We start from the raw sequence: 13671 nt of genomic DNA, 5'->3' as shown, positions 1-13671 counted from the left end.
TGTGAGGGCAGCAGGAGGGTTTTTGTTTTTAAAAGGTTTTTTTATTGTTATTTTTTGGAGTTTTTTTGGTTTTTAGTACGGTTTTTTTCTTGCTATTATTAGGGGAGGTTTTGTTATTATTTTAGGTTGTTAGTACATTTTTTTTCTTGCTCTTATTAGGGGGGTTCTGCTATTATTTTAGGGTGTTAGTATGTTTTTTTTCTTGCTATTATAAGGGGGGGTTTGTTATTATTTTAGGTTGTTAGTACATTTTTTTTCTTGCTCTTGTCCAGCACAGAGGGACAACTGCACCGCTCCTGCTGGGCCTCATTAATTGGTAATTAACACTCTGTTGAATCCCATTCCTTAAACAAAGCACGGCAAAGCAGAGGGATCTGCACAGACACGAGCGTGAGCAGCCTACCTTTAATCCCTTAAATACAATCATACAAATATAAAATGGAAGAATAAAATATTTACACAAAAAAAACCCCACGGGGATTCCATCAAATCCCATCTCCAGCGGGCTGGAAAAGAGGGAAACAGCTGGGGAGGGGGGGGCAGAACCTTCCAGGTGCTTTTCCTCCCTCCCAAAATGATTCCAGCTGGATGGGGGAGGCTCATTGCAGTCCTTCAGCAGGGGAGGGATCCTCGGAACCAGAGGCACTTGAAGCAATCCTGGCTTTCCCAAATTCCTGCAGGCAGCCAAGGGAATTTTGGTTGCCCATCCCAGGATCCCCGGTGGCCATGAGGAAAAATTCCCCCTGGAAATTCCAAGTCAGGCTCACCCTGGCAGTGTTTGGTCCAAAATCCTGGCTCAGCTGCTCCCTCTCCCAGCCCGGCTCTCCCGAATTGCCCTCGATTCCGAGTCCAAAGGCAGCGTCCATCCGTCAATTCCAGAGTTGACATAGTAACTCCAGGCTTTTTTGGGGATTCACTGTCCAGGGAATCCCAGCAGGGGGATGAGGGGGAGCTTCGATCCCATCCTGGGATGGCTCTGGAGATGGGATCTGTGTCCTCCCAAGAGAATTCCAAGTGCTTTGTCCTCTGCTGTGTGGGAGGAGCTGCCAGCACAGCCTCGGGATCAGCTGGGCCCGGAATTTCGGGATAACTGAGTGCACATTCTGCCTATTCCTAACAATCCAACTGTGCTTCGAGCCAGGAAAAGCATCTCCTCCACGGATCCAACAACATTTACAGGATGTGGGGGAAGGAATTTTCCTTTTTTTTTTTTTTGGTGGTGTGTCTTTTTTTTGGTTTTTTTTTTTTTTAAAAAAAAAACCAACCCAACCCTGCCCATCTCAGCTGTCAATCATCTCCGAGAGTTCCAGCAGGAGATCATCCTCATCTTTCCCTGGATCCAGGTCGATTTCTGCTTCCAGTTTTCCTCCTGAGATCTCCCAGATGAGCTTCTCAAAGTCGTCCTCCACGGACAGGGGGGGTTTGGAGGAGCTGGCGGAGCTGAGGCGCCGCAGCTTCACCGGAACTTCCAGGGAGGAGGAGGAGGAGGAGGAGGAGCCGGACACCTCTGACTGCGCCAGGGAATCTGCCTGGCTCCCCACGTGCAGCTCGGGGCTGGGAGAAACAAGGAAAGGGGAAAATCAGCGTGGGATGTTCCTTAGGTGGGGTTTACCAGGTGAATGTTCCCATGGGGGGTGGTGATGGAGGGAATTTGGGAGGTTGGGATTAGGGTTTGGGAAGTTTAGGATGAGCTGGAGCAGTTGGGGGTTTGGGTATGAGGAAATAGAGGTGGAAGTTGAGGGGAGAAGGGGTGAGAAGAAAACCCAAAAAGTCACTGGAAAAAAAAAAATCCCAGGAAGTCATTTAAAAGAGATTCAAAGAAGGCACTGGAACTCCAAAAAGGTGCTGAAGAGGAACCCCAAAATCACTGGAAAAAAACACCGAAAAGTCACTGGAAAGAAACCCCAAAGTCGCTGGAAAGAAACCCCAAAGTCGCTGAAAAGAAACCCCAAAGGCTCTGAAAAGAAACCCCAAAAAAGTCACTGGAAAAAACAACTAAGTTACTGAAAAGAAACCCCAAAGGCGCTGAAAAGAAACCCCAAAGGCTCTGAAAAGAAACCCCAAAGGCTCTGAAAAGAAACCCCAAAGGCTCTGAAAAGAAACCCCAAAGGCTCTGAAAAGAAACCCCAAAAAAGTCACTGGAAAAAAACAACTAAGTTACTGAAAAGAAACCCCAAAGGTGCTGAAAAAAAACCCCAAAAAGCCACTGAGAAGAAACCCCAAAGTCATTGAAAAGAAACCCCAAAAAGCCACTGAGAAGAAACCCCAAAGTCACTGAAAACAACCCCCAAAAAGCCACTGAAAATAAACCCCAGTCCCTGAAAAACACCCCAAAAAGTCACCAGAAAAACTCCAAAGTCACTGAAAAAAACCTCCAAAAAGTCACTAAAAAGAAACTGCAAAGTCACTGGAAAGAACCCCAAAAAGTCACTGAGAAAAACCCCAAAAAAGTCACTGGAAAGAAACCCCAAAGTCATTGAAAAGAAACCCCAAAGGCACTGAAAACAAACCCCAAAAAGTCACTGGGAAGAAATCCTAAAAAAATCTCTGAAAATAAACCTTGAAGTCAGTGAAAAAAAAACCCCAAAAAGCCACTTAAGTCCCTGAAAAAAAAACCCCAAAAGACTGGAAAGAAATCCCAAAAAGCCACTCAAAAGCTGTGCCCAAGCACAGCATTTTCAGAAAATCCCTTAACAAGTTCTGCTGCTCCAGGAATTCGTTCCAACAATTCTTTTGTTGTTGTTTTGTTGGATTTTGGCACCAATTTCCTTAAAATTCTGATTTTCCACACGTGGACGACCCCACATCCGATCCCAGGGATCAGGAAGGACAAGGACAAGCTGGGATTGCTGTTACCTGCTCTGGGAATTTTCTCTCCGAGGGATGGAGGCCGGGTTGTCCTCTGGAGCAGCCGGAGCCACGGCCTGGGAAGGAAGAGGAGGAGAAGGAAAAGCAGGATAATTTTTATAAATATATAAAAGAAACCCTAAAGGCAATGAAAACAACCCCCAAAAAGTCACCAAACCCTAAAAAGTCACTGGGAAGAAATCCTAAAAAAATCCCTGAAAAGAAACCTCAAAGTCACTGAAAAAAGCCCCAAAGGTACCAAAAATAAACCCCAAAGGCACCAAAAAGAAACCTCAGAGTCACTGAAAAGAAATTCCAAAGTCCCTGAAAACAACCCCCAAAAAGTCACCAAACCCCAAAAAGTCACTGGGAAGAAATCCTAAAAAAATCTCTGAAAAGAAACCTCCAAGTCCCTGAAAAAAGCCCCAAAAAAGTCACCGGAAAAAACTGACAAAGTCACTGAAAAGAACCCCAAAAAGCCACTGAGAAGAAACCCCAAAGCCCCTGAAAAAAGCTCCCAAAAAGTGACTGAAAATAAACCCCAAAGGTACTGAAAAGAAACCTCAGAGTCACCGAAAAGAAACCCCAAAGTCCCTGAAAACAACTCCCAAAAAGTCACCAAACCCCAAAAAGTCACTGGGAAGAAATCCTAAAAAAATCCCTGAGAAGAAACCTCAAAGTCCCTGAAAAAAAGTCACGGAGAAGAAACCCCAAAGTCCCTGAAAATAAACCCCAAAAAGTCACCACATAAAAATGCAGTATTTTAGGAGATTCTTCCTTTGCTGCTTCACCAAAATAGTGAACCCAGGGTATTCCTGAAATGAGGAATTTTCTGCCTTTTTTCTTTTTTTTTAAGGAATTTTTTCCCTTTTAAGGGATGAAATCCTTCACAAATCCCAGCAGGGAATAATGAAGGAGATGCTTCCAAAGTAGGAATGTGCTGCTCCCCTGACACTTCGGGGGGGGGTTAAAAGGCACCAGAGAGCTGGGGAGGTTCCAGTTTTCCAGGTTTTTTCCAGGTTTTTTCCAGGCTTTTTCCAGGAATTTGGCTTTACCTTGGCTGAGGGCTCCTTGGTGTCCCCGCTGGTGGCACTGAGGGGTTTCACTGCCACCACGGCCGGGGGGTGGCCCTCGGGACCCTTCCTCTTCAGGGGCTGCTTGGGGGAGGCTTTGCCATCCAGAGGCTTCAGGCACACCTTGGATTTGGCTGGAATGAAGGGAAGAGAGGAATGATCCAGCTCGGGGTGAAAAAACAAATCGGGATTGCTTCAGAATCCCAGAATTCCAGGATGGTTTGGGGTGGGAGGGACTTTTAAGGATCATCCAGGGTCATCCTGTGTGTTCCAGGGATGCTTTTCCCTATCCCAGGCTGCTCCAGCCTGGCCTTGGGCACTCCCAGGGATGGGGCAGCCATGGATTCTCTGGGAATTCCATCCCATTCCCTCCCCAGCACCACAGGGAGGAATTGCATCCCAATATCCCACCCAGCCCTGCCCTCTGGCAGTGGGAAGCCATTCCCTGTGTCCTGTCCCTCCATCCCAAATCCCTCTCCAGCTCTCCTGGAGCTTCTTTATCTCCTGGAAAAAGCTCTGAAGTCTCCCTGGATCCTTCTCTTCCCCAGCCTGAACATTCCCAACATTCCCACCCTGTCTCCACAGGGAATGAGCTCCAGTCCCTTCAGCAAATTCCTTCTCTGGATTTGCTCCAGATATTCCCAACCCTCCTTATCCGGTAGGAGCTCCAGCATTCCACATCTTCCCCCTCCCCTCCCCTGCTGCCCACATTCCCTGGCATTCCAGGCTGGGAATGACCTCACCCTGAGTTTTCCCACCAAAAATCCCAAGCCCTTTTCCCAGAACATTCCCTAAGGGAACACCCAACACCTACTTTTAGCTTTCCTCTCCAGCACCTGAGCTCCCTTTTTCCCTGGAGACGCCGCAGGATCCTTCTCCGGGTTTCCCACCCCGTCCTCCTGGAATTTCACCACTTTCCTCCTGCCCAGCTGATGAGCTGATCCCACAGCAGATTCGGGGCTCCCTGATCCTGGAGTTTTCTCCTTGTTTTTTTCGGGTTTTTCAGCTGGAATTGGCCCAGCTCCTTTCTGGAGTTTCTCCTCCTGGCGCTGCTTCAGCTGACGCTTCTCCCACATGATTTCCTCCAGGCTCTTCACCTGAACTCCAGAATTCCCTGCATTCTGAGAAGGGGGGAAAAAAAGATCCCAGGAGGGTTATTAGGATAAAAATCTAGGGATAAAAATCTGTGGATTCATTAAGGAATTTTGAGGGGCAATCCCTCCAAAATGGCTCCACGGGGCACGGTGGAAATTCAGTCTTTTTTTGGCATAAAATGAGATCCCTGCCATGAAAATGCAGTTTTAAAACTGCAATTCCCAAAAAAAACCCCAAGTTTTAATGGAGCAGGAGGCTCTGGCTGGAGCCTATCCAGTGATTTTAGGGAATGTAAAGTCATCCAAGCTCCTCCTCCCCCCCAGAGCCTGATTTCCTCTAAAATTCCAATTTTTGGGATTAAAATATTCAGTTGGGGATTTTAAAAGTTTGCCAGGGAAAAAATCACTGAAAGCAAAAATATTTTCCCCACCTGTGGTTCTTATTCATTGTCAGGTATAATCAGATTAATGAGTTCAAATTAAGTACTTAATTAATTCTAAGGGGGGGACGTGTTTTCTGGGAATTTTACTGATCAAACTGACAGCATTTAATGAATTCCCAAATGAGGAAAAGTGGGAAAAAGTAAAGAATAGGAAACAAAACGTGCCAAAATTATTTGGGAAATGTGTCATTTTATGCCCAAATTGATCAGAATTTGAGGGTTTTATTCTAAACCTGTTCAGACTCACCTCAGCAGGTGCAGAGACTCCTTTGGGGGAAGGTTTGTTCAGCTCCACAATCATTTTTTCTTCTCTTCCAGGTGCTTTAAACCAAGGAAAACATAAAAAAATTGGTCCAGAGTAGAAATAAATCACCTTGGGGGGGTTTTATTTCCCTATTTTTAATAACAGGAAGCAATTCCTGCAGGATTTTCTCTCTGCCTCAGCGCCATCATCTCTTTTTCCATGGATTCAAGCATCTTAACAATGAGATTTTTAATGCCCTCGTGGTCAGGCGTTGAGAAACCCTTCCCAAAAAATATTCCAAAGAGGAATGGAATGGATTCCAGCACAGGGAAGACCCCACAAAGCCAGGCCAGAAAAAAGCAAGGTGGGAATGACACTATGAAACTTCTTAAGGAGTGAATTTTCCAGTGGAAAACACACAAAATTCATGGAATTCATGGAAAATCCCGTGATCCTCTTAAATCTGGAGCCTGAAAGCTCCTCAAGGAATGAATTTTCCAGTGGGAAACACACGGAAATTCATGGAAAATTCATGATCCTTCCAACTCTGGAACCTGAAACCCCCTCAAGGAATGAATTTTCCAGTGGGAAACACACGGAAATTCATGGAAAATTCATGATCCTTCCAACTCTGGAACCTGAAACCCCCTCAAGGAATGAATTTTCCAGTGGGAAACACACGGAAATTCATGGAAAATTCATGATCCTTCCAACTCTGGAACCTGAAACCCCCTCAAGGAATGAATTTTCCAGTGGGAAACACACGGAAATTCATGGAAAATTCATGATCCTTCCAACTCTGGAACCTGAAACCCCCTCAAGGAATGAATTTTCCAGTGGGAAACATACAAAACTCATGGAATTCGTGGAAAATCCCGTGATCCTTTTAAATCTGGAGCCTGAAAGCTCCTCAAGGAATCAATTTTCCAGTGGGAAACACACAGAATTCATGGAATTCATGGAAAATCCCGTGATCCTCTTAAATCTGGAGCCTGAAAGCTCCTCAAGGAATGAATTTTCCAGTGGAAAACACATGGAAATTCATGGAGAATCCCGTGATCCTTCCACTCTGGAGCCTGAAAGCTCCTCAAGGAATCAATTTTCCAGTGGGAAACACACAAAACTCATGGAATTCGTGGAAAATCCCGTGATCCTTTTAAATCTGGAGCCTGAAAGCTCCTCAAGGAATGAATTTTCCAGTGGGAAACACACGGAAATTCATGGAAAATTCATGATCCTTCCAACTCTGGAGCCTGAAACTTTTCAAGCGCCCGCGGAAGGAAAGCTCCAAGCGATTCCTGAGTAAATTGGGATTTGCTGCCAAGGGGAAGCAGCTCCCTCCTCACCTATGACCTTGGTGACCCGGAGCAGTTTCCTGCCCCTCAGGGCTGGCTCGGGCAGGGCAGGAGGAGCAGGAACGTTCTCCCCACTCTGCTGCATCCTCAGGGCTTTCTCCCTCTTGATCTCCTCCAAGGTTTTGATCCTCACTTCTCCGGCCGCTTTGGCTCTTCCCGGCTCTGCCAGCTGCACCCTTCCCACCACAGCTGGGGCAGGAATGTTCTGTTTCCCAGGATCAGCCTCAGCTTTGGCTTTGCTGGAGAATTCCTCGGGTTTTTCCTTCTCTTCTCCCAGCCTCTTGTGGTTTTTCTCTGCCAGGGCTCCCGCCAGGGATTTGATGCGGACGGCCGGGGAGGATCTGGCTCCGGGGTTGGGATCTTCTGTTTTCCTGCCTTCTCCTGGGATTTTGGCTGGGGGTTCCCCTCGCCTCTGGTTGGCTCTTTCCAGACGGATTTCCTCCAGGGTTTTCACCCGGATCTCCTCGATGGGTTTGGAAGCTTTGTCTGTATTCAGCAAAAATCAAAGCCGGCAAGAAGCGGCAGTTAAAGGGAGTCCAAGGATTTTGGGAAAAGTCTCCAAAATTTCTCCCAGCACTGAGGGAATTTGGGATTGAGGGCTCTCAGTGTAGCCTTGGGTGGGAAGGACCTTAAGGATCATCCAGGGACACCTTTCACTATCCCAGGGCGCTCCAACCCGGCCGTGGACACTGCCAGGAATCCAGGGGCAGCCACAGCTTCTCTGGGAATTCCATCCCAGCTCCTCCCCACCCTCCCAGGGAACAATTCCATCCCAATATCCCATCTAAACCTATTCCCCATCAGTGTGAAGCCATTCCCCTTGTCCTGGCACTCCATGCCTTGGAAATATTCCCTCCCCACCTTTCCTGCAGGCTCCCTTCAGGCCACAATGAGATCACCCCAAAACTTCTCCTCTCCAGGATGAACAATCCCAATTCCCTTAACAATAAAGTTCTCTCCCTCCTTTAAACCACTTGGATTTGGAAAAGCAGAGCCAGTTATCCTTTAAAATTAACAATTTAAGGTTGCATGGGACATGTTGGGAAGAAAACAAAAAAAGGAAGGAATATTCCAAATCCAATTTTTACCTGTCTCTGCGCTGCTCTGCTCAGAGGGCAGCCCCAGCCTCTCCTTCAGGGACTTGAGGACTTGAACTAAAAAAAACCAACCAGGAAAAGTTAAAAAAGTGGCAGAAATCCCAATTTTGTGTGGGAAATGAGACAGGAGAGAACCTCAGCAGGATTCAGAGGGACCATGAGCCCTCAAACCAAGGTGCAAAAAGAACCGTGAGGAGAAAGGAGGAACAGAAAATCCCAACAGAAAACCTGGAGAGAAATTCCAGGTGGGAAATCCAGGAGTGTTTGGTACCTGTGCCTCTCTTTGGGGCCTTGTCAGCATTTCCCTGCAGCTCTGCCTTCCTCCCCAGCCTGTCAGCAACGTTCCTCCTCAGGGGAAGGAAAGTTTTCCCAGCTTCAGAAAGACACAAAATGAGAAATTCTTTCAGAATTATTCTTCTGTGGGAGGGTTTAAGAACAATCCCCCAGGAATCTGAATCCTCCCAGGTCGATTTTATTTTTAAAATATTTGTGGTGTTTGGTTGCTAAGAGAATTTGCTGTTTCTGCTGTCAGTACTTCACAAAAAGCTCTCACCCATGAGGGTTTTCCTTTTTCCCAGTCTGTCAGGAAGATTCAGCTGGATCACAGGGTCCTCCCCTAAAATAAAGAAGGATCTCTTCAGTGCACAGAAAATCAGGAAAACCATCCCAATTCCAGCTCTTATCCCAAAAAATGACATTTTCTGGCAGCCAAACCACAGGAACTGAAAGAAGGACTGGGAGGAGAAATGGTTTCAGTGATAAAACTTCCTGAGCTTTAATTCCAAACAAATCCAGCACCTACAAATTCCAAACTTTTGCAACACAACCACAGCCTTGGAAATTCAAATCAGGAAAAGGCAGCACCACATGTGTGAATTATCCTAATGATCAATAATTTGGGTTAGGAGCCGTGGAATGGGAATTTTGGGATTTGGGATTACCTTCCTTTGAGGAGAGGGTCACAGTTCTCAGCACGGTCCGGACGTTTTCCTTCTCCGGCACGGGAATGCTCCGGGCTTGGAGGGGATCCACAGCCACTCCTGAAGGACCTTCTGCATGGAAAAACATGGAAAAATCAGGATATTTAGCAATTTCCCTTGGATTTGCCCTTGGAATTCCAAGCAGGACTGGGAAAACAGGCCAGAGTAAGCCCCCCCCTCAAAAAACATGGAAGGCTGTCCCTGCAGGAGCTCCCGAGAGTGCCAAAAAAAATTCTTTCTCTTGCAAATTATCCAAGGAAAATCAGGATTAAAGCCAAGGATGAACAGAAGGCAGACAGATAAGAAAGGAGGGATATTAAGGATATTAACTCACCACCTTGTTTTTTGGCTTTTTCCTTGAGTTTCTTCAGTTTGATCTCTTCCAGGGTTTTTATCCCGAAATTTAAGTTGTCATCTGGAAGCAGAGAGTAATTCAGGAACTTGAGGTCAATTCTTCCCAAAGTATTTGGGATAAACCCTGTCAACACTCCCCAGCAGTTTAAAAACCCCCAGAACAGTTGGGATTTTGGAAAACTCACACCCTTTTTTCAACCTCCAGGGGAAAATCCACACTTTTAAGCACTAATTCATGGAGAGGGATTAAAGATTCCTTTATCACTTGGATATGGATTTCCACAGTGCCTGAAGGGACATCTGCAGACATCTAAACTCCACTTAAACTCTTTGAACTCCACTTAAACTCTATTTTGTCCCACAAAACCAAGCCAGAAGGATTTTCCCTGCTTGGGGAACACAATCAGGTGGGAATGAACTCCCGGATTCCACTCAGCATTCCTGAGTTCTGTTGTATTTTAGGAATATTTTGCTTTTCATTGTCCAATCTTCCTCCCAATCCCTCCTCCTGCAGCTCTTGGAATACCTTGCTTTGCACTGGAATTGGATTTCCTGGTGGAAATCACCCTCAGCCCATTGTGGGTTTCCGTGGTTGGTGGCTGGACTGGGGTTTTGGTTTCTTCTCCTTCTTCAGAAAGCTGGTCTGGAAGGGAAAATGAAACTCCAAATTAGTTCACTTCTGGAGCAGGGATTTAGCCAAGATTTTTCATTTTCAGATGGTTCACCCAATATTTCAATCCATAAAAACATTCAGGAGCTCTTCTCTGTGGCTTAAACCACGGCAAAATCCACACATTTTGCGATTTCTGTTTTGATTTAAAGCAGGAACGTTCTAAATAATTCAAGATTTCTCACCATCATCATCTTCATCATCATCTGCAGCGTTGATGACGACTGGGGGATGGGTGGGACTCGGGACATTCTCGGAGTTTTCCACTTTCATCACCCCCCTGAGCTGTGGGGAAGGGTTGGACTGCACAGAGAGTTTGTTCTGCTGCATCTGCACCATTTTCACCTCGTCCTCTGCAGCCTCGGGGGGACTTGGAAGAGTGGCTGGAACAGCAAAATCAAACCTGACTCAGAAATTCCAAACTTTGACCCCAAACGTTGTAGATTTGATAAGAAAACACACCCAGATCCGGTTCCTTATTCCCCAGCCAGAAAGGGATCAAAGGAGAGAGGAGGAAAGGAACTTTAAAAAGCAAAAATCACAAAGCACAGAGCGGCATAAAAATTCCAAACTCCGAATTTCACTCCATTCCCGTGACTGCACACCTCTCCTTCAGCCAGAAACCACCAGTTCCTTGAGCCTCCACATCATTTTAAGGAATATCCACCATTAATTCATGAAGATTTCAAGGAGAAAAGAGGTGAAAAACTCACTTTTGCTCGGGGGTAGGAAGAGCCCGTCCACGTAACGTCCCTTGGTGTGGTGGAAAGCACAGTTGTGCTTCTGGCAGCCTCCTGGCTGGTTCTCCCAGTAACAAGCGATCTCACTCCTCTTTTTCTGAGGGAAAAATCCCAAATCCAAGCTCAGGGAATTCTGCCTTGGATCTACAAACAGACTCAGGTTCCCAACAGGCCACAGGGAAGGGGTGAAATGTCATTGCAGAGGGCAGCTTCTCACTGGAAGTATTTTAGGGCTTAGAAAGGAGGTTTTCTAGGCTGGAAAAACTGGGTATTATCTGGATTTGCTTTGTTGTTGTTCAGGTGGAGAAGACAGGAGACTGTCACACAGAAATTCAGGATTAAATTAATGCAAAATCCAAAAGAATGGGATTATTCACAGGGAAATATTTCCATGTTCAGATTTCAACTGCTGGTGAAATCAACCTGAATTTATCTTTCAGAGCTTCTTTTCAGAGCTCCCATCTTTTTTCTGTACAATTCCAAAAGGTCATGATAAAGTTTTGTGGAGAAATTCAAGGCAGAAGAGCCCTGACAGGGCCATTTTCCAGCTCTCAGGAATAACCTGTTTCCCACCCCATTTAAGCAGTGGGATCCACGTGGTCGCTCTGGCAAAAATTTTGGGAATAACAGCACTTCACACCAACATTTCCTGCCGGGAAACACCTTAAAAATGGATTTTTTTTTTTCCCCTCCTCCACCTCCCTCCTAGCAACCCAAATCCCTCTAAATCTCTGATGGAAAAGCACATTTATCCCCTCCTCACCCCTCCCAAAATCCCTGGGAAGTGCTGTCGAGGTTTTGGGATGAGGAGAGGTTATTTTTTTAGGGAACACTCACATCGATTTCCATGTGCCTGAACCTGCAGACATTCCTGAAGCAACGCCCCTCCTGCCACAGGGTGCAGACGGTCTCGCTTCCCAGGGCGGCCTCACAGTGGCGGAAGGCACAGCTGTCTCCCTGAAATCCACGGGAAATCAGCAACAAAACCAGGGATGGGAGAAGCACACAGCTTTAAAAAAATCCCCCTTTTTAAGAGCTGGGAGCGGACTAATGAATTAATGAATGAATTAATTAAGAGGAATTTGTTTCATCGCATTCTTGGCGCTCCTGGCTTGAGAAGGAGGAGAAGGGAATGAAAGAATTGCGAAGGGAATTCGATCCAGACTCACCTTGTTGCACGTGGAATAGAAGAAGAAGTAGCAGTCGTCTCCGTGGTTGGACATGCTGCAGAAATCCTTGGAAAAGCTCAGGGTTTTGCTCTCAGGGTCTTCCTCCAGCCTGGGCAAGAATTGGCTTCGCTTCCTGGCACTCAAAGGCTTCTCCTGGTTTAGCAGTGAAAGCTTCTTTTTAAAAGTAACCCTAAAGAAAGGGATCATTCATAAAAATGATTGGTTTTAGAGTTGTTTCCTATTTATCAAATTCATCTTTGGAGGGAGGCAATGACTGGAAATCAGCTGGGCACAAAAACGAAGCCGAATTTGTCTGCAATTCTGTTTTTAAAATGGGAAATGCAGAGAGATTTTTGGTCAGATTTGTCCAAAACTGCAGGAATTTTGTCTGCACAAATTCGATGCCGTGACCTTAGTAACAGTTGTGTGTCTTGAGGTAGAAAAAACTTAGGGTGTGACCCAAAATAGAGCCACTTCTTCAAAAATTGGGTGTCATTCTGAGTTACCAATGATACAGTAATATTTGATTATTATCATCTATTATTTCACATTTTGCATTATTAATATCATCTATTATTTCCTACTTGAAATGAAACTTTAATTTTAGGGTGTGACCCAAAAGCAACCCAATTTCTTCAAAAATTGGGTGTAATTTGGAGTTCTCAATAATATGGTAACATTCTATTATTATCACATATTATTTCCTACTATATTATTAATGTATTATCTCCCATTTGAAATTAAACTTTATGGTGTGACCCAAAAGTGACCCAATTTCTTCAAAAATGGGGTGTCATTCTGAGTTATCAACGACATGATGATATTATACTACCACCTATTATTTCCCATTTGAAATTCAACTTTAATTTTAGGGTGTGACCCAAGGCTAAAAAAAAAAAACCTGATTGTAATTCTGAGTTCTCAACGACGTGACAACATTTTATTATGATCATGTATTATTCCATGTTCTATGATTAATATAATCGATGATTTCCCATCTGAAATTAAACTTTAATCGTTAGGTATTAATAATAATCACATCATAACATCACAGCTCAACACCGAGCCTTCACATTTTGATGACATCTCAACAACATTAATTGGAAATACCACCATTAATCGATTTTAACAGCTCACTGATCATTTCCATGGAATCCAAGCGCTACATCCCGGATTTTTTCCCAATCCCAGAGGATTTTTGGGGCTCACCCACCTGGCCACGTTCAGCACAGGCTTTGATCTTCCCAGCCATGCAGTTCCCTTCTCCTGTAGGCCGAAGGAGTCCGTGAATGAATAACAAAGGGGCAGACAGAATTTTCCTCCTCACAATTCCAAGGGAACCTCTCAGCCAACAATTCCACAATTCCAAACTCTGAGGTGCTCTTAAAACAATCTGACAAACTAATGGAGGAATCAAGTCCATTGGAATACTGTCACACTGGAGACAGCCAGGGATATTTTAGCTCTTCCAAAAAAAACCAAAAAAATAAAAACCAAAAAGAACCATAAAAAAAGAACCAACAAAAAAAATTTTTAAAAAGCCCCAGCGCCTTTTTTAAAGATGAACTCGGGATTCAAAGTGGCTGCAAAAATGAGGCTCCATCT

General features: G+C 45.1%; 2 protein-coding genes across 3 annotated transcripts in view; both read right to left on the bottom strand.

Moving 5' to 3' along the window:
• SNRPE (small nuclear ribonucleoprotein polypeptide E) overlaps positions 1-866 on the bottom strand; it is a 3489-nt gene extending 2623 nt beyond the window's left edge. The window contains exon 1 of the mRNA XM_008644799.2: positions 768-866. Within this exon, the coding sequence (XP_008643021.1) occupies positions 768-866 (99 nt within the window). The remainder of the gene's footprint in view (positions 1-767) is intronic.
• On the bottom strand, positions 391-13665 carry ZC3H11A (zinc finger CCCH-type containing 11A). Of its 2 annotated transcripts, none has more exons than XM_017727246.1 (17): positions 13280-13665; positions 12067-12256; positions 11735-11854; positions 10871-10994; positions 10343-10540; positions 10014-10130; positions 9468-9548; positions 9095-9205; positions 8707-8769; positions 8425-8526; positions 8145-8210; positions 7048-7542; positions 5705-5778; positions 4735-5041; positions 3903-4054; positions 2857-2924; positions 391-1554 (listed from the first exon to the last, which is right to left on the bottom strand). In XM_017727246.1, the coding sequence occupies exons 2-17, from the start codon at positions 12118-12120 to the stop codon at positions 1281-1283; spliced, it is 2406 nt and encodes an 801-aa protein (XP_017582735.1). In that variant the 5' UTR covers positions 12121-12256; positions 13280-13665; the 3' UTR covers positions 391-1280. The 2 variants fall into 2 exon arrangements, with proteins under 2 accessions (XP_017582735.1, XP_017582736.1); XM_017727247.1 differs by having other exon boundaries at positions 9471-9548.
• Between the last annotated feature and the right edge of the window lie 6 nt (positions 13666-13671).

Source organism: Corvus brachyrhynchos, unplaced genomic scaffold, assembly GCF_000691975.1.
Source record: "Corvus brachyrhynchos isolate BGI_N302 unplaced genomic scaffold, ASM69197v1 scaffold72, whole genome shotgun sequence".
In the NCBI taxonomy this organism is placed as follows: Eukaryota; Metazoa; Chordata; class Aves; order Passeriformes; family Corvidae; genus Corvus; species Corvus brachyrhynchos.
This window is presented reverse-complemented; position numbering and strand designations above follow the sequence as displayed.